Source organism: Podarcis muralis, chromosome 1, assembly GCF_964188315.1.
Source record: "Podarcis muralis chromosome 1, rPodMur119.hap1.1, whole genome shotgun sequence".
NCBI lineage: Eukaryota > Metazoa > Chordata > Lepidosauria > Squamata > Lacertidae > Podarcis > Podarcis muralis.
The window spans coordinates 120,210,229-120,229,681 of record NC_135655.1 but is presented as its reverse complement, the minus strand read 5'-3'; the positions used below and the strand labels follow the sequence as shown (position 1 = coordinate 120,229,681).

General features: G+C 41.5%; 1 protein-coding gene across 6 annotated transcripts in view; it reads right to left on the bottom strand.

Annotated features, from left to right (window-relative positions):
• The window catches only part of GLS (glutaminase), a 76,985-nt gene that overhangs the window by 27,832 nt on the left and 29,700 nt on the right, over window positions 1-19,453 (bottom strand). For 4 of the 6 annotated variants that reach the window (XM_028750597.2, XM_028750635.2, XM_077917353.1 and 1 more), the window contains 6 exons: window positions 19,368-19,426; window positions 16,858-16,924; window positions 16,111-16,161; window positions 14,832-15,008; window positions 13,733-13,864; window positions 12,826-12,918 (listed from right to left, as the gene is read on the bottom strand). In XM_028750597.2, the coding sequence (XP_028606430.2) occupies window positions 12,826-12,918; window positions 13,733-13,864; window positions 14,832-15,008; window positions 16,111-16,161; window positions 16,858-16,924; window positions 19,368-19,426 (579 nt within the window). Of the gene's footprint in view, window positions 1-6,142; window positions 11,511-12,825; window positions 12,919-13,732; window positions 13,865-14,831; window positions 15,009-16,110; window positions 16,162-16,857; window positions 16,925-19,367; window positions 19,427-19,453 lie in introns of those variants that run through there. The other 2 variants (XM_028750608.2, XM_077917350.1) reach the window with 2 other exon arrangements.

Below are 19,453 nucleotides of genomic sequence, written 5' to 3'. Positions count from 1 at the left end.
ATCAGAAAAAACAAAGAGGGCCTCTTTAGTTACTAAAGTTTACCACCTCCTTTTACATAAGATTAGGAAAATTTCAAATGCTTAATATTTGGCAGTGTTTTAATCCAACAAACGGCTAGATATTATTATTTTCTTACTGCCACATTAAAGAATATACTCTTTTGCAACATCAAGTATATATATATTTAACATCAGGTAAATTTTTCCTATACCTCTCAAGAAACTAATGAGAAACTAAGTACACAAGAAAGTTGCATGCAGTTAAAATAAGTTTTTTTAAAAAATCAATGTTAAGACTATTATTTCAGAGAAATTTTTAACAATGAACTAACTACACCGACAGGTGGAAGTTCAATAGTGTGGGCATGTTAAACATGTGACAATATTAGGGGGGGGGGATCTTTTACATCTCAAAAATCCAAGATCTCAAAGAGTTAAATGGGGAGAGCAGTCTCTGAAGTTTACCATTACAAACTAGAACAAACTTGTAAATAATAAATCATGCCATTCCTACGTTCTCTGGTTTTGGATTTAACGTGTGATTCTGTTAAGATTCTGCACATGCAGTCGACATGGAGCATGCTTGATGACTAAGGAAGGCGTATAACGTGCAGAATTCCTTTACTGTTAAGCACAAGGAAACTCTTACTGGAATGCTGTGAACCATGTGATCACTGAAGCAGTCTTTTGTCTGGTGCCTATGTTTGATATGTGGGTCTATTTACTCAATTTTACTTGCAAACGTTTTACACAATTGTTGCCTCCTGGCGCTGTGGGTTAAACCACAGAGCCTAGGACTTGCCGATCAGAAGGTCGGCGGTTCGAATCCCTGAGACGGGGTGAGCTCCCGTTGCTCGGTCCCTGCTCCTGCCAACCTAGCAGTTCGAAAGCACGTCAAAGTACAAGTAGATAAATAGGTACCACTCTGGCGGGAAGGTAAACGGCATTTCCGTGCGCTGCTCTACTTTGCCAGAAGTGGCTTAGTCATGCTGGCCACATGACCAGTATGCCGGCTCCCTCGGCCAATAAAGCGAGATGAGCGCCGCAACCCCAGAGTCGGTCACGACTGAACCTAATGGCCAGGGGTCCCTTTACCTTTACCTTTATTCACATCTAAGATCTTCTTCTGATCCCAGGTAAATTTGGACAGTGTTTCCAGGGTTGGCAGCTGAACTTTCAAAAGGATCTTTGTCTAGTGTCGGGAACTGCCATTCCTGGGGACAATGCAACAAATGCCCTTGCGTGTGATGCTTTTAGCACACCTATGCAAACATTATGAGCCAGGGGGTATTTCCCCCCCCCAAAAAAATACACTTGTTGAAAAGCTCAGAATTTCCTAGTCAAATCTAACACAAGCAAAGGGAAGTTCACCATCACCAAAGCCAATAATTAAATGTTTTTTAAAGTGTTATTAGATGGAATTTTTTGAACTTTTCCGAAGCAAGAATAATAAACCATGTAGATCAGCAACTTTCTGACGAGTTAAAAAAACAAGACCAAAAACCCACAACACACCACTAAGAAACAGTATTTGAAAACCTGTTCAAAACCAAGGTGAGAGCCCAGTAGAAAAGGCAACTTTTGTTTTGTTTTTTGCTTTTGTATAATATTTTAAGAAATATTGTTTAGAACCAGATTTCAGCATTTGGGGATCAGTTGAAAACCCCTAGAGGTTCTCAATGCACGATAATAACTTTTGAAGCCACCAGTTATAAAAGATGAAATCAATTTAGCTATTTTGAAATTTAAAGTGGTAAATCTCCAAGATTGGCTGGACTTGCTTGACTGTTTTATTCAATCCTGTAACCAATAGTATAATTAAAGTTACAAAGACAGGCATCTTACCTGTTAGCATGGGAACACAGATTTATAACTGGAGAAAACCGTACCACACCAGACTTACGTTGTTCGAGATCTGTGCATCAGGTTTTCAAAGTTATGGACATCTTGACAGCTGAATTAAAACTCTTAAATATACTCATGGATGTCAAACAGACTTTACTAAGGGACAAAATATAACAGGTGTGATTGTGAACTTTAAATGGAACCTGTAGTATTGCTACAGAATTGGGTGAAAAGGTCTAACTGAACTATGAAATATCAAATTTATTTTGCTGCAAGAATCTGTGAAATAAAATGAATGACTGGATGACTGTCTTTAAAAAGTGGCAAAAAGCAGAAATGTTTTAACTGAATGTTGAGGTTTAACTTGGAAATAATGCCCAAATCTTTGTTTTAATTCACTATTGAAGTATAATGATTCTGTACTACAATGTTTGTTTCTTCACACTAGTGTGGTTTTTGTAATCTGGGTTTTGTTGACAAATATGAAATGGAAAATGGGACGCGGGTGGCGCTGTGGTCTAAACCACTGAGCCTCTTGGGCTCGCTGATCAAAAGGTCGGCGGTTCAAATCCCCGCGGCGGAGTGAGCTCCTGTTGCTCGGTCCCAGCTCCTGCCAACCTAGCAGTTCGAAAGCACATCAAAGTGCAAGTAGATAAATAGGTACCACTCCAGCGGGAAGGTAAACGCCGTTTCCATGCGCTGCTCTGGTTTCGCCAGAAGCAGCTTAGTCATGCTGGCCACATGATCCGGAAAAACTGTCTGCAGAGCGGACAAACACCGGCTCCCTCGGCCTGTAAAGCAAGATGAGCGCTGCAACCCCAGAGTCGTCCGTGACGGAACTTAACTGTCAGGGGTCCCTTTACCTTTATGAAATGAAAGCCTTCCAAACTACAGTGGTGCCTCGCAAGACGAAATTAATTCGTTCCGCAAGTTTTGTCGTCTTGCGATTTTTTTCGTCTTGCGAAGCACGGTGTTGGAAAAGTTTTGGAAAAGCTTCAAAAATCACCAAAGTCTTCAAAAACCTCAAAAAAGGCTACCACACCGCGTGCTATGAGTTGCTCCGCGAAGTCAAGTCACAACTGTATTAATGGTGTTAAGAAAAAGGAAACAAACTTGCAAGACGTTTCCGTCTTGCGAAGCAAGCCCATAGGGAAAATCGTCTTGCGAAGCAGCTCAAAAAACCCTTTCGTCTAGCGAGTTTTTTGTCTTGCGAGGCATTCGTCTTGTGAGGTACCACTGTACTCAGTTTTTAACCAGTTGCCAAGTCCACATAGGTATCTGTGCTAAGACATCTAGAATAACTGTTTGTGCAATACTGGTCTGCAGCTGGATGTTTCAGGGACGGAAAAAATGAATAAACCTTGCATCCGCAAACTTCAGAGAATCAGCTGAAACGTGAGTACCGCATATCAACTCTAAAATAATGCTCACTAACCACAATTGTCAGGTACAGGGATTAAATCAGACTTGAAATAATACACTCAAGGGATAAGAATGAATTTAGTGTGAAGATGATCCAGTGAAGTACTATGCTGAGTATCTGTTAGCTCAGCCGGTAGAGCATGAGGCTCTTAATCTCAGGGTTGTGGGTTCAAGCCGCACATTGGGCAAGATATTCCTGCAAGGGGTTGGAATGGATGACCCTTGGGGTCCCTTTCTTCTTTTCTGCAAGGCACAAAGTTGGCTTCGCAGCACTAACAGCCGCAACGAACTTGTAAAATACCAAGCAAATGTGGCACTATTTTTTAAAGGATATTGCTCCAAAATGGGGCAGGAATATTGGGAAGCAACCTCTATTCTCAGGTGCAGATCTAGAGACCAGAAATAAAAATAGATGTTGCATGACAAGCCGAGGATTACCTAGCTTAGAATGCCGTAAATCTACGTTCGAGTTAAGCTGGAGTACTAGGATTTGAGATGATTTAATGCTGTTTGGACTTTAGTTTCTCCTGCTTGTGCCTTACATATGACTTTGATAATAATTAACCTTAAATAAGGAAAGTGAGCTTTCGGCATCCTCCTAAGGAAGCTAGCATGAAAGGAGGACTGGAGAGGAACACCTGACAAGCGTCTTTATTACTTGAAGTATACACAGCTTGTGGACCAGATTCAGGGGCAGAGGGGATCTGCATGACAAAGCTGGTCCCATCATTTAAGGGAAGAGGGAAGCCTGTAGATTTGGGATCACCCCAACCACAGAGATCAATCCACTTGGTTCTTATATTCTGGTTCTTTATACAGATCTACTAGCACCCAAACAGCGACAGGTTGCGTTTTGTTTACCTAGCAAGTTTCGCAGGACATTTTCAACCACCAAATCTACAAATACTTCAAATAATGGTACAGTGAATTCTTCACTGCAGAGAATACCAGTCACCTAGCAAACTGTGTTTCCCTCTACTGATTTTGGATCCCCTATAGATGGGACACAAAGATTGAAGGCTACTTTTTTGTATATGATAATCTGACACTTTACTGGGAAGAGACTTTAGATTTAATATTTATTTCAGATAAACTGCTCGTTATTAAAACCACATACAGAGGTTTTAATGTTGCTCAGTAAAATAATTAAAAATAAACATAACCAAGCACACACTGTGTATCATATGTTATAGCACAATCCTATACAGTCATACCTTGGTTGTCGAACGCCCTGGAATTCGTACGTTTTGGCTCCCAAATGCCGCAAACCCGGAAGTGAGTGTTCCAGTTTGTGAACGTTCTTTTGGAACCCGAACGTCCAACGGTGCTTCCGCGGCTTCTGATTGGCTGCAGGAGCTTCCTGCAGCCAATCAGAAGCCGCATTTGGTTTTCGAACGTTTTGGAAGTCAAACGGACTTCCGGAACAGATTCCGTTCAACTTCCAAGGTACGACTATACATGTTTACTCAGCAATATGTCCTACAGACTTCAGCAGGGATTATTCCCTAGTAAGTGGGTATAGAATTGGAATCCCAATGGCATGTACAGTGGTACCTCTGGTTACGAACTTAATTCATTCCAGAGGTCCGTTCTTAAGCTGAAACAGTTCTTATCCAAAGTAGCTGCCCTATCCAAAGATAGGGCAAAGTTTGCAACCAGGAGCAGCTACTTCCAGGTTAGCGGCGCTCGTAACCAGAAGCGTTCATAACCAGAGGTAACATTGTATTATCAAGACCTGGGGAAAAAGCACAAACAACAGTATTTCCAAGAAGTGTGCATGTTGTTTTGCCTTCCTTGTATTTCCTTGCCATTTCCTTTTACCATTTCCTTTGGCTTCCTTTCCATTCTATACATTTTGCATTATTAGTAGTTAGTCACAATAACCAAATCTATAAAGATGCAGCAAGGTGCACAAGATTAAACCCGGGAGAAACCAGTCATTTCTGAATGCAGTTAGTTGTGTCTAACTGTGGCCAATGATTTCAGCGAACTATTTTTTTTAAAAAAAAAAAATTCTCAGTTGGCGTCTACAGTCACAATCCACAGAATTATGTGCAAGCATGTGCATGCACAAAGGCAGAAAAGCTTATTGAAAATGATTTTGCACAGCAACCCTACCTGCCAAAAAGACATTTTTTTTGGCTGATGGGTACTGCTTTGATAAAAAATAGCAAAGGGAATGTTCATCTGTGTGATCAGTTCTTGCCTACACAAGCATACAGCTTGTAAAGGATATAACATAAGGTATTAGACTAATTAAGACACTTGTTTAAGCTCAAAACTGCATGACCTAGTAAGTAAGCATCATTATATACGTTACATAATCCAAAGTGCCCAGTGCATGAATGTATGGCATTTCTGATAATTTGCAGGGATGGGTGAGAATCACCTGTTTTTGCCAACTGGTCCTAACTAGCCTTCCACCCACCACCACCCAAAACCAAAGATTTTTCAAACACTCAGGAGTGCTTCTTCAGTTAGCACAATGTTCTACATCAGAAATGTGGGTGGTGGCAGCAAATACGGCATGCCGCCGTTTGGATTCAAGCCAACATGTTCACAAAACATAAAATGTTCACAAAACATAAAATGTTGGATTCCAGCCAACATGTTCACAAAACAAAAAATATAATGTTGTTTTAACAAAAATTGCAGGACTAGACAACGAACAAGAGCTGTTATGCAAAAAAGTTAAAAATTACAACTTTAAAATGGAACTAAAAGCTGGCTAGAGCTTATACTGAACTCTCAATACTTCAGATTTATACAGAATGCTATTTTGATTTAAACACAGAAGATTATGGAAAGTGTTTTTTATTCCTAGTTTCAAATCATGGATCTAGTTGCTATTGAAAAGGAACAAAAAAATACAAACTGAGCAGCTCAAAATAAAATTTATTATAATACAAAAGTGTATGTGCTGGAGATACATAAATAGCATACAGTGCAAATGAAAAAAATAGGACACATGACATACCACTTCAACTGAAGCAAAAGCATACAACACATGCCAAAGCAAAATCTAAATGCATTTACATTTCCAAAGGAGCATTAATGATGCCAACAAAAAAGGGAAAGGAAAAAGAAATACGACAAGTAAAATGCTTGAATATCAAGAACTGTTATTGCCGTGAACACAAATGTACATTGAGCTTTATTAAGAACATTTAGACAAAAGCATGCTAATATTCTATCAGCTTTTAATAACATATTCATGCTCTTGCTCCCCGCTGGAATGTAGCCACTGCTCTGTTTAACCAGACCCACTAATAAGCTGAGTTCACATTCTTTTTCTTAAAGTCATATAGAGCATTTTCATACACAAGGTGCTACAGATGGTGTTGAACTTGAATGCAAAACCTACATTCGCCAGAATGTTCATTCATATGACATTTTCTTTTGCAGAGATGCTCACATGGCTGGTTTTGTTTCACTTTCTGTGAACGCTGGGCTTGTCGTTACACACAAATCAGAAATAAATTTCAAATAATGAACGCTGGTCAAAAAGCAAAGCAGCTGGGTTTAGCCAGCCAGAGTTTAAAAATTTTAAATCAAGGTCTCCATTTCATACTTTCTGACAAGCCAGGATTAATAGAAAGTGAAATCAAATGCTGTAGAGAACACGCAAACCTGAGGCTTGAGCTTGTTTCAGCTCATGCACATAGCAGCGAGGCATGTCTGAAAGGTTTTGGACAGTTGAGGTTGCTCATTCATATTGGTCCAGGCATTATGGATTGCATCCAAAAAAGTCATCTCTTTTGCACAAGTCCCTTCTCTCTTCCTATGTCATTTCCCCACAACCCCTCCAAACTCTGGCGTATTGCAGAGAGGAGAGGGAGGGGAACTTTCATTGCACAAGCAGAAATTATTGCACGGACAGGACAACTTTGTGGAGTACAACCATAAGTTAGTAAAGGAAAGAGTTTAAAGTGCTTTCAACTCAAACGCATTGAACCAATTATAGGGGCATGCAAAGGACACCAAAAGGACGCCAAAGACCAGCAAATATTTTGTCATTAACTGAAACCGACAGCCCAGACAAGTCGTAACAGCGCTGATGGGTCAGGGAAGTGTCACCTCCATCACAAAGTGTACTTCAAAGAAGCTGAAACCCATTCCCTGAGCATCACTTTCCATACCACATAAATAAATGTTTTAATGGACTCCCATGAGCCATCCTCCGGGCTAAACCTTGTGTAGGCTCAACTTTCTGAAAGTGTGAGGCCAATATACCCAAGAAAACGGGGAGAAAAATATGGACAGGAGTGGAGGATTACACAGGCGAACACAAGTCCATGCTTCATCCTCTCTCCTCAGGAAGCATGCAGTGCAACAGAAATTTAAAGAGGACAGAATTGTTGTTATTATTATTATGAATTGCCACTCTCCGTTTTAGAGCAAGCCATCACAAGGCAGCTTATAACAGATGTGTAAACATAAAACAGCTGAATGCAAAAAAACAAAAAACAACCACCCCATAACAGCAGAAAATAAAATTATAGGCAGCCAGCAATATAGGGGGCAATTAGGAAGCCCAGCAGTATAAAAACCACCATCAGAGTTTGCTTAAAGACCTCAAGGGAAGGGGCCAAGCAGAATTCTCAGGAAAGGGAATTCTTTGAATACGGGGGCCGCTACTGACAAGGCCTTGTCCCTGATACTCACTGACCTTGATCAGCCTTAGTGGTAGGTCAGGAAGCAGGACCTGTGAGATCAATCTTAGGACCCAGGGAGATTCATGTAAGATATAGGAGGTCCTTCAAATAACATTTAAACTAAGCCTCAAAACAAATGGATAACCAATGTAAAATTGGTATAACGAACCACCTAGCCCCTACAAGCATTCTGGTGGCTGAATTTTGCACCAGCTGAAGATACCAGATTGTCTTCAATAGGCCACCCTACCAATAGGAATGTGACGAGCTTGCACCGTAACACCTTCCAGTCCAAATACAGTGGTGCCTCGCAAGACGAAATTAATTCGTTCCGCGAGTTTTGTCGTCTTGCGATTTTTTTCGTCTTGCGAAGCACGGTGTCGGGAAAGTTTTGGAAACGCTTCAAAAATCACCAAAGTCTTTAAAAACCTCAAAAAAGGCTACCACACCGTGTTCTATGAGTTGCTCCTCGAAGTCAAGTCGCAACTGTATTAACGGTGTTAAGAAAAAGGAAACAAACTTGCAAGACGTTTCCGTCTTGCGAAGCAAGCCCATAGGGAAAATCGTCTTGCGAAGCAGCTCAAAAAACAAAAAACCCTTTCGTCTAGAGAGTTTTTTGTCTTGCGAGGCATTCGTCTTGCGAGGTACCACTGTACAATTATTCAGGTCATCCCAATCACAACAACACAGGAGACTCTGAGTGCCACATTCCACTCTCTCAACAGTTGTGCTGATTTATCATTCCGGACCCCATAGAATTTTTGCATGCTTTTTGGTTTAGGTTTATTTCATCTCCTGTGCTCTTCTTTTTAAAGCTTTAAGAGCACATCCCTGGCTTAGTGCATGGTCCTCTTTATTGCTGCTCAGGTTCATCAGTCACCGCATCTCCCATACAATGAAGACACCCATATTTGTCTGAGGGGTTGTTTGGATATTTTCCTTCCTTGGGATCAACTGGTGGTGGGTCTTCAGATTGCAACTCTCTCCTCTTTTAGAGAAGATTTCATGTTCAGAAAAATGCAGGGGCCTCCTAATTCATTTGGGAGGATGGCAGATACACAAAACACCCATCCCTTAATTACAGATGCCGCCTCGCTCCCTTGCCCTCCATTCCCACTCAAAGGTTTGAATGTCCCTTAACTAGGACAGGGAAAGCATTATTTCACTCTTGTGTGATTCACCAACATGTTTTAAGCTCACAAAGACAGACTTCAATACTCCAGATCTCCTAGCAGTTTAGGAATAATCAATGTGCATTAAAAAGTTAGCCAGTGATTACATTGAGAAGTACCATACAAAATCAGACTCTCATCCACTTAATCCAGCATTCTTTTCAGGAATCCCAGTAGCCCAAAGGCGCTAAGTGGTACACAAGTGGATCATGGTCTACTTTCTTCATGGCTGGTTCTAGATCAAAGATGTAGGTTGCTTCCACACTAACCCTTTCCTCTGGGGTGGACGTCTCTTGTTCATTCAATTTTTGCAAGGAATCGGCACAACGCTGCTGTTAAATCATTGCAATCTAGTGTTTTGTGTTATCCTTCTGTGCTTTTCCCAGACCTGATTTGTTGTGGGGGTTTTGCTGTAAAATGCAATTGCAGCAACATCCTGTCAGTTGTGTACGAGCAATTCACTACTAGGACTTCTTAGGGGAACTGTACCTTTCACGTGAAAGCTTCCTGTTTCAGACTGTTTTATTACTTCCCCAAGTCAGCAGGTGGGGATAAACTGCCCTTTATTTAACCCCCCCCCCCTTTTAAGGGAGAGGTAGTGCTGGATACCTAATCTCCTCTCAGGACCATTGTTGTATTTACTGGGAGGGAGAGCTGGTGGTGAGGTTAGTGTTTTCAGGTACGTTGCCAGAACCAATCCTGTACTGGAACTGGTGCACTCACAAAGTGCTGACCCCTGACCCCCTCTCTTTTCCCAGAAAGCACAGAAATGTCACTGACTGCACTTCTGTCCCCCACAAAAGGGAGGGAGGAAAGAGGGTGTTGCTTCCCATTATTACTTTTAATCCCCTCTTTTATTTCATTATAGTGAAGCAGCACAGACTTAAATTGACACACACCAGGAACAGAAGCTGACTAAATAAGGGGTAATTCATCACCGCTCTTTCAGCCACAAGGATCACAGAAGCAATGAAGGAGGTTGAGCTTCTGAACAGGAAGCTTTTAATTAACATTAGAAAGGGCATTTGTTGAATGTAAATTTCCTGTGAGCAGACATTCTAAGAAGATATTGGTCAAGGGGAAACAGGGTTGCTAATTACATAGGAAGTTGACTTATACGAAGTCAGACCACCAGCTCATCCACCTCACTACAGCCAAACCTCTCTAGGAGTTTCATACAAAAGCTCCAGATCTACCTGGAGGTGCCAGGATTTGAACCCAGCCCCTTCTGCATGTAAAAATTTGCAGACTATCACAAAGTTCCTTCCCCATGCTATGTTAAAACTGGAGGTTCTGAAAAGCGTTTAATACCACTTTCAGCGAACGGCAGAAAAGCAATGCCTCCGTGTGTTAAAGGGCTCTCAAATGTGAAACGCTTTCTTTCTTATTGCACCTATTGTTATTTATTTCTGGCAGAATCTAGAGTAATATATATATTATAATATATATGGAGTGTGTGTCTCTCAACCATTGGTTCTATCATTTTTCAGAAGTCAAAGGCACAACGCAAGCATGGTTTCCTAATATGCTGCTATTAGAAGATTAACTTGAACTTATCAATACTATTCTATACTTTGGTATATTTCAATATTCAATATATTTAAGAGTTGTTTAAACTAGGTTTCTACATATTGTTACATAACGACTGATACAAAGAATCCTATCACCTCCATTCATTTTCAGCCTTTTCCAATGTTGCACAAGTTGAATGAATGACTTTGCATATATTTGCTTGAACTGAAAGCAAATGAACCTGCTTCCAAATGTTTAGGATTAAGATACTAAAAGACACAGAGAGAGAAAAATCTAACGGAGGATTTGTTTAACAGTCTGTTAAAATCTAAGCAAATTGTGACAACAGTAAAATTTATCCACTTATAAAAAATATATGATCCGGGTATTATTTTTTCTATATCTATTGTTCCATTTTTCTTTTGTAGCCAATATACCTTTGTGTTTTGCTGCACTGCAAATTTTCTGTATTTTTTTTTAAATACCCCATGAAATTCCCTTTTGAATTCATTCCTTAAGCATGATACAATTGCAAGTATAGGCCACACACATTTTCGTGCTTTATTTCCGCTTGCTTTCTGAAAAAAGTGATTAAAAGGAATCTGCATAAAACCAGATACTAATCTTTGGTATCTCGGAGCAGTTATTTACAAAACACTGAAATCAAAACTAGCTTCTCTGGAACTGTGCGATCTAGAAAAACGGGAGCATGTTTAAAGATGAAAAGCAACTCTCTCTGAAACTAGAGCCCATTTCTTTAGTTTTGCTCTCCTCGACCTTCCATTCTATACACTACAGTGGTGGAGATGTCCTCGTTTGCCTCGGGTGACACTTTTTTCCACACAGTCTCTTTTAATGCAAGTTCGTGCTGAAGGCTCTCATAGTCCAGCGGTCCATAGGAGTGCTAGTTGTTCAAGCAACACACAGTATTTGTTAGATTACCGGTGGGGGGGGGGACATTCTAGCATTATTGATATTTAGCAATTAGCATTAAGCCAGCTGTTAAGCACTGACTTTCCGCTACCTCTTGACATGGTTATGCATTCAGTTTTGAGACAGTTAAGGGGATTTCTGCAATGCAGAAGGGGGAGGGGGAGGGAAGGCAAGAGCCACTCCTCCAACCAGCTTCATTCACTATACGGGAAATTGGTGATATTCAGAAGGCCCAATTCTTGGATTCGGGGGTTCGCTTTCCTTCTTCAGCTGTCCCCTCCCCATAAGGCTTCACACACTGCTTCTCCCCTGACCTTGGAGCTGCAGGTGGGCAGAGGGTCATTCCCACAATAGCATGGTGATCCTAGCCATGGGTCTGTTTGACCTGGCCAAAAATTGTAGTCCCTCCCCCCCATATCAAAACTGTGCCCCCAAAGTACTCTGTGAGAGCTATAGCCAGAAGAGGAAGATTGCATAAGCGTCTCTCCAAGCCATCCGGTATAGTTAGGAGAAAAACTAAATGGGAAGCTTCCTTCCTTTTTCTAGCAATTCTTAATGCAGCCAACAGAGCACCAGACACTGCAAAAGGCAGTTCACAACTGCTACCCTGAGCACCAAGAATAACAAAGGGGTTTCTTCGCATCTATACTGAAAACATGTACACGGAGACTTGACTATACAGTGGTACCCCGGTTGCCGAACGTAACCTGTTCCAGAAGACCATTCGACTTCCAAAATGTTCAACAACTGAGGTGGCAAAAGGTGGTCGGCAAAGTCAACTGAGAAAATTGAGAAACACGCCTCGGAAGCCGTTTGACTTCTGAGGCACGTTTGAAAACGGAAGCATTCACTTCTGGGTTTTCGGTGTTTGAAAATCAAAATGTTCGGCTTCCGAGACACTCGAAAACCAAGGTGCCACTGTACTTTGGAAGGCATGCCAATGTTGCTCCAGAGTTAATTGGCCCAAGATGACTTTAGATCTTTCTATAACTGACGGCCTTGCTTGAGGCTGGCTTGAATATACTAAACCAAACCAAGGCATGCTAAAAGCAACAGCAAAACCTAGTGTGCTACCAGGTGCCAAGTTACTAACAGAGTAGGCAAAATGGCAAAAACACAACATCTGGCACTAAGCTCCACTTATGGCAATTAGGTAAACTGAACTTGAACCATTAGAATTTACATATTGATGCAATACATGTCATTGATCGATCTTATTTTGGAAAAGGAGAAACCTAGTAAATACACAATACACACTAATAACCTGAAATACCTTTCCTACTTACCCGCTGATCACCACCTTCCCTGCGAGGATCAAGCTTCTTCGCAAAGTGCCTCAAATTATCGTAATTATGGAAATTGCACAAAGATACCAGTTCCTGCAATGGTCAGAACATCACATCATTCTATGTGCAAACCAGCAAAGTTTATAAGTTTCGATGCTTTACACATCTAGTCTGTTATTATCCTATTACATAGCTAACTGGAGCCCATTAGAAAAGCTCACTGGTTGATATGAATTTTGCAATAATAATAATCTAAAATTGGTTTGAAATATTGTTGAAACTTATGGATTCGTAGGTGAACAGAAAGCAAAGAACCAGCATTTTTGGCAGCCCACAATATGTGAACTGCTAGACTGAAACAGATAAGTGCATTTTGGAAGACTTTTTTCACCTGCAAAATGTACTCCCTCTTTGCAGTTGCAGCTTAAAGCTGTAGATTTAGCATCATTTTTGTTTAACAGGTAGCCTCAGTGACATCATGATATAACACTGACCAGTTGCTTTTTGGGGCTCTATTATTCAGAAGACAGCTGGCTCTTTTCTCAAAATACCATGCAAATTGCAGCCAAATGGGGCAAGGAACAAACAGTAACAAGCCAGCTGAGATGGGTGTGGCTCTGTCAAACATCTGGGAGCCCTGAATATCTTTCACATTGAAATAATGTACATGCCTTAGTATCTGGCTCAGCCCTAACATGAAACACCGTTCATGCTGGAATCTGAAAAAGGTTTTTCCAGATGACATTTTCCAAGCACTTGCAAAAACCAATTCTGCAGAGCAAGTACAGCTTTGCCTGCCCATCTGTTAGATTATGACGAAATTAGAGGTGGGCATGAAAACGGAAAGTCTCCTAAATTTCTGGTGCAAACCAAAGAAAATATGCAAGTGAGAAGGCTTGCTGCTTACGTGACAAAAGTGTATCCCCTTAACGCTGTTGCCCATCTTGTCCAGAGGAGGGGACCAGCACATCATGCCCATAACATTGGGAACAACCAGCAGAATGCCACCAGCAACCCCTGATTTTGCAGGAAGACCAACCTAGATTAAAGGGAACAGCAGGAAGGCTTACATTTAAGAATTTAAAATATATTTAAAATTTAAGGACTTAAAAGATATCAGAACTTAAATATTTGGTGGCCATCCATAACTGAAGTAGTCCTAAAGACAGCTTTTCAGGATCGACTTATTGGTGTCAACTCATGTCCCAGGTATTATTTAGTTGGTGCACTCATACAGGTAAGCTCGGAGTTTGCCATTATCACAGACACAACTTGGGCCTCCAAAAGACGAAGTGCCTTTGACTAGCTGCAGCTGTGACCACTGCTGGATAGGGATAGTATTACTATGGTGACCTAGGCTGCCATAACCTCCTGGTTGAGCTACTGCGGTGTGTTGTTACATGTGAAACAGTCTCCAAAGACTGACTGGAAGCTTCAGTTCAGAACATCAACTAGAACAGTTCATTAAGACCACGATCACACCTGCTTTTAAAAGAATTTCATGATAGAATTGGACCCTGAAACAAACAGGCAAGGTCCTAAACAGTTTGAGATTCAGTATCAGTGTCCCCATACACTTAATTCCAATGCCCTTGTCAGAGTGCGCCTGCCATCAGAAGGGAAGCAGCTGCCAACCAGGTATGTAATGACTTCCCTATGGATGTTTGCTTGGTGTCAACTTCGCTCAACTTTTTGTTCTCACCTACTTATTTTATTTATTTAAATAACATTCTGCTGGGTTTTTTTTTTTTATTTACTTGCTATTTGAACTACAGCTTTTACTGTTAGCTTTGTTTTATTGAGTTGTATTTTCAACTTTGTGTCTTGTCACTTTATATTGTTATGAACTGAATCAGTTTTGACGGAAGGCAGCAGATAAACATTTTAGATAAAATAACATTAAGTAAAAGCTTAAAATTGCTACTTCAGAGAGTGAATGATACCGCTTAGCCTAAATGTTTCCTATTGGCGCATCTACTAAATGCTAGTTTGAAAATGCTACTTACGTGGAAGGCAAACTGTCCTGAGAAGTCATACATGCCACAGGAGTGCATTAAACTTAGAGTGTTCCGAACGGCTTCTGGGCTCAGTACCCTCTCACCAGTGATTGGGCAAAACCCTCCATTAGCCAATGTTGCTGCCATTACACTGGCCGATTCGCAAGTCACTTCTATGGAACACAGCTTAAGAAAGGTGGGGAGTGAGAGTAGGAACAGTTACAAACTATTACACACAAGTGGTATACTGCGCAAGTAAACAGATTAAAAGACTGCCTTACAAAAACTGGATCTAGCTATAGACTACAGCATCTGGAATGAGCTGTCAGAAATTTAGGGAGGAAAGCCAAAGAGCTGCGCGCCTTCCATTCCATTTGTCTGCAGTCGGCGCTTCCATGGGATGATGCTGTAGCGACCCCGTTCTCCGTTTCTTGGTCCCTCTGTTGTGGAAGTGCTGACTGCAGGCAAACGGAATGGCAGGTGTACGGCTCTTTGGGTTCCCTGGCTCCAGCTGCCGGCCTGCGTTGCTGAGCCCGCCCCACTCTGGGAAGGAGGCAGGATGAGACCGGAAGGAATGGGGAGCCCGGCTATGGCAACCAGGACGATCGATCCGAAGGAAGCAGTAGGCAAAGCACAGGGCTTGTGGCACACTGCTCTGGGCTGCAGGCGGCTCCCTCATTTGCCACCACCACCGGGCTGAGCTCCGCGCTCGCTTGCTCTTGAGCTGGTGCTTGGCGCCAGATGGTAGGAGGCGCACCTCTTGAATCTGGGAGAGCAGAGCGCGCCGAGAGGCTGGGGCGAGGGAACCTGGCATGCGTTGTGGGGAGAAAGCACTGGGTCCCTCTGCTGCCGCTGTTGCTGAGCAAGGGAAGGCTGTGCCAACAAAACGGAAGTGCACACCCAGAGTACGTTCGCAATCTAAAAAATAATACGCAAACCAGAACACTCATTTCTGGTTTTGAAGTGTTTATAATCCAAAAAGTTCGTTGGCTAGGCTGTTTGTAACCTGAGGTACCACTGTAATAGGAATCCACTGCTAAGATAACTTACTCTAACTTCCATAGACTAAAGCTACAATAACAATTTAAAGAGAGTTGGATAGCATCTGATATTGGGGTACGGCATTTTTATTGTCTTTATGAAATATGCAAAAGTAATTTAGTATTGCAGTATAGTTAATTGTTGACCCCAGTTTTGAGATTTTTGTCAACCTTACACTTGCCCAATTGTTTCTGTAGCTTTTTACATTTCCCTTTCAGGATTATAAAAATGAAGTTCAGATAATTACCTGGAAGTAGAAGTCCAATATGCCAACCATATCTGTGCCTTCTGGAAAACACTAGAAAAAATAGCAGAGGATTTTAGTACACAAGCTAGGCCATGAGGTTTCACAGATATGGAGGTGGTATCATGAAATCACAGCCAAAAGCCAATTAGAGGTAGTTTTTGATGACAGAACAGGCTGTTTGTGACTTCATATTTGTAGAGGAATAGGTACATCTGACAAGAAGGTGGAAGTGCAAGTGACTTATATTTATTGCTGTTTATCAGATATGCAAGAGCCACTTTGGACACCATCTTGTGGGAAAGTGGCATACAAATAAACAAGTCTGTTAAGTGTGCTTCCAGACAGCAGAAACTGCTGCTTTACCTTGCATGCACCCTTTGGTGAATCACCATTATATCCTATACTTATTATGCATATAGTCACACCTTGACTCCCAAACGCCTCCATTTTGGAACGTTTCGGCTCCTGAACGCCAAAAACCTGGAAGTAACTGCTCCTGTTTTTTAACAATTTTCGGAAGCTGAATGGCTTCCCGGGGAGTTTTTTTTTCTTTTTTCCTCCATTGACTTTGCTGACTGTGCTTTGATCCTCGGTTGTCGAACGTTTCGGAAGTCGAGCTGTCTTCCGGAACAGATTACGTTTGACAACTGAGGTTTGGCTGTATTTGAAAGGCTGTTCTGTGGTAGTTTGCTTAGTACATAGCCTGAAAAGTGAAGAAACTGGTGGCTATGTAATCCTCCAACATACCTTTTTCTCTTTCAGATAGTAACCTATTGCAAAGTTTCGATCTCCACTCTCTCTTTCAGACTGGAACCTAGTGTGAGGAAATACGAAAATGCACCATAAGACCAGGACACTTATTAACAGTACTGAAAGCTTCTGACTAGGATACAACTTTTTAAAAAACAACATATTTATTTAGCAAGATAGAACTAATTTCTGTATGCTGAAAACATTTTGTTAATGTTGATAGTTCTGCTACCTTCTTTAAGAGAGAGGTTTAAGTGGCTACATCAGCTGTTGCCGACTCATGGGTGCCTCTCCCGTGGTGTCTGTGAAAGGTCTTTGTCTTTAATCCCTTAAAAAGCCACAATGCATATGAGACCACTGAGCATAGTGATGGTTGGTGTACACGACTTTTTTCCACTGATGAGGAGGAGGGGAAGCACGCCTGTGCCTTTTTGTGGGCCTGTCTTTTTTTCCTTTTCTTTTGGATGTGGCAGCCACCAGGAAATTTTAAAAAATCCAAATGTGCCTGTCCACTGTCCCAAAAAATGTTAGCTACCCAATCTACAGGTTTAGCAAGACACAAGCTTAGTTCAAAAACAAATTAGTGTCATAGGGCATTACTAGCCAAAACAACAACAAAGGCTGCCTATTGAGAATTTTCCCATTGTCCGATTTGAATAAATTTTCAGTAAAACTGCAAATTATTAAATAAGGAAACTAGAAAGGGTTGTAAAATACGGTCAGTGCAAACCTAAACATGTCTATACAGAAGTAACTTGTACTAAGTGCAATGGGGCCCACTCCCAGGAAAGGGGAAGTGTTACAGATGCAACAAGCAATTCTTAGTTTTGCAGCAAAAAACAAACAATTTCTAAACTAGAAGGATTCCATGATTGTGTTTCATTGCATATATCGAATGAGCAAGGGAGTGGCAACCTGCAGCTCCCATATAATGTAGCTCAGTGGGTACAGCATGAGACTCTTAATCTCAGGGTTGTGGGTTTGAGTCCCATGTTGGGCAAAAGATTCCAGCATTGAAGGGGGTTGGACTAAATGGCCCTCGTGTTCCTTTCCTACTCTGATCATGCACCTTTCTATGAACTTTGAAGCTAGGCCAGGCTTTAACTGGTACAGCAGGCTGCTTCCTGGCAAGCCATCAATGGATGTCAATTCTACCAGCACTCTAGAATCTGCACTGGCTTCATGTTGCTTTTGAAACACAGTTCAAGGTGCTACCTCCCTCCATAACTTTTACAAAGCTATTAACAGTTCGGTTTGAGCATCTCCAAAGCAGTCTGTTCCTTGAGCCAGACCACATAACACCATGAGTCAAGTATAGACTGCAAAGGACACAGAGAAGCATTCACTCAGGGGTGGCTGAACTACATCAATCCAGCTCTTTCCGTAGAAGATGCTCTAATGCCAAAACATCTTTCAGCAGCTTTTAAGATCTGTTTATTCTGGTTGACTTTTGTTGGCTGAAGCGAAGGCAATGAAGCAATGGAATTTTAGAATGTCCTCTTTTTTTCCAAGCATCCTGAGCGTATTTTAATCAGGATTTCATAATCTTATTTGCTAGTGGCAATGTCCTTCTGCTGTCCAGCGAACACTCCCTGTGCTTTCGCAAAATGTCCTGCTAGTGGCAAAAACTCTTTCTCCTTTCATCCTCAAAAATGCTTTCCCTCCTGGCACGTTGAGCTGCTGAGAAAAAACACCAGCCGCTGCATCTAGCAAAACCTGATGGAAAAAGGAACAGTACTGCCTGCCTTTTTCATGGAGAAAAGGGGTGGTGGTAGTCTCTTTCCTTTTCTGCTCAGTTATTGCAGAGGGAACCTTCCACCCAACTCTGCAGCTGAAAAACCACCTACTTCCCTCCACAATAATATGGAGAGAACTAGTTTTTGTACTGCAGTTGGGCATGCCCTCCTACTGCTCCCCCCCCCAAAGAAAAATCCTAAAAAAAGAAAAAGAAATATATTTTCCTCTCTCAAGAGAGCTTGGAAGAAGTGGAGTTTTGGAGGCGGCAACAGTAGTGAGGCACTGCTGGTGCTTTCCCCAAAAGCCAAACTTACAAAGGAGAAACTGCCTCCCTGGGCTTTTGCAGGAATCACATCTCCTTTTCCTTAAGTGCTACAGGACTCAGAAAAGGGAATGTTTGGTGAGGACAAGCATAAATAATGCTCCATTTGAATAAACCATCACTTGTTTGAACTACAGTGGAACCTCGGTTTTCGAGGGTCTCCGAAGCCGAACATTTCTGTTTTCAGACACTGAAAACCCGGAAGCAATTGCTTTCGTTTTCGAACATGCCTTGGAAACTGAGGGTTTTTCAATTTTCTCCACTGAAATTGCCGACTGCCCATTGTGACTTGGTTTTTGAATGTTTCGGAAGTTGAACGGTCTTCCGGAACGGATTACGTTCGAAAACCGAGGTTCCAATGTACTTACTACCTAACTTATGGTAACAGAACTAAGTATAGACGTAAGAAGAAACTGGGTAAAGAGGTAAAACTAAAAAACATACTTACGTGGCATTACTAAACCCAACGTATTCATTTCCAGCCATCTTATTCATGAACTGCATCACCTATTAAAGAAGCATCACAATGTTTTC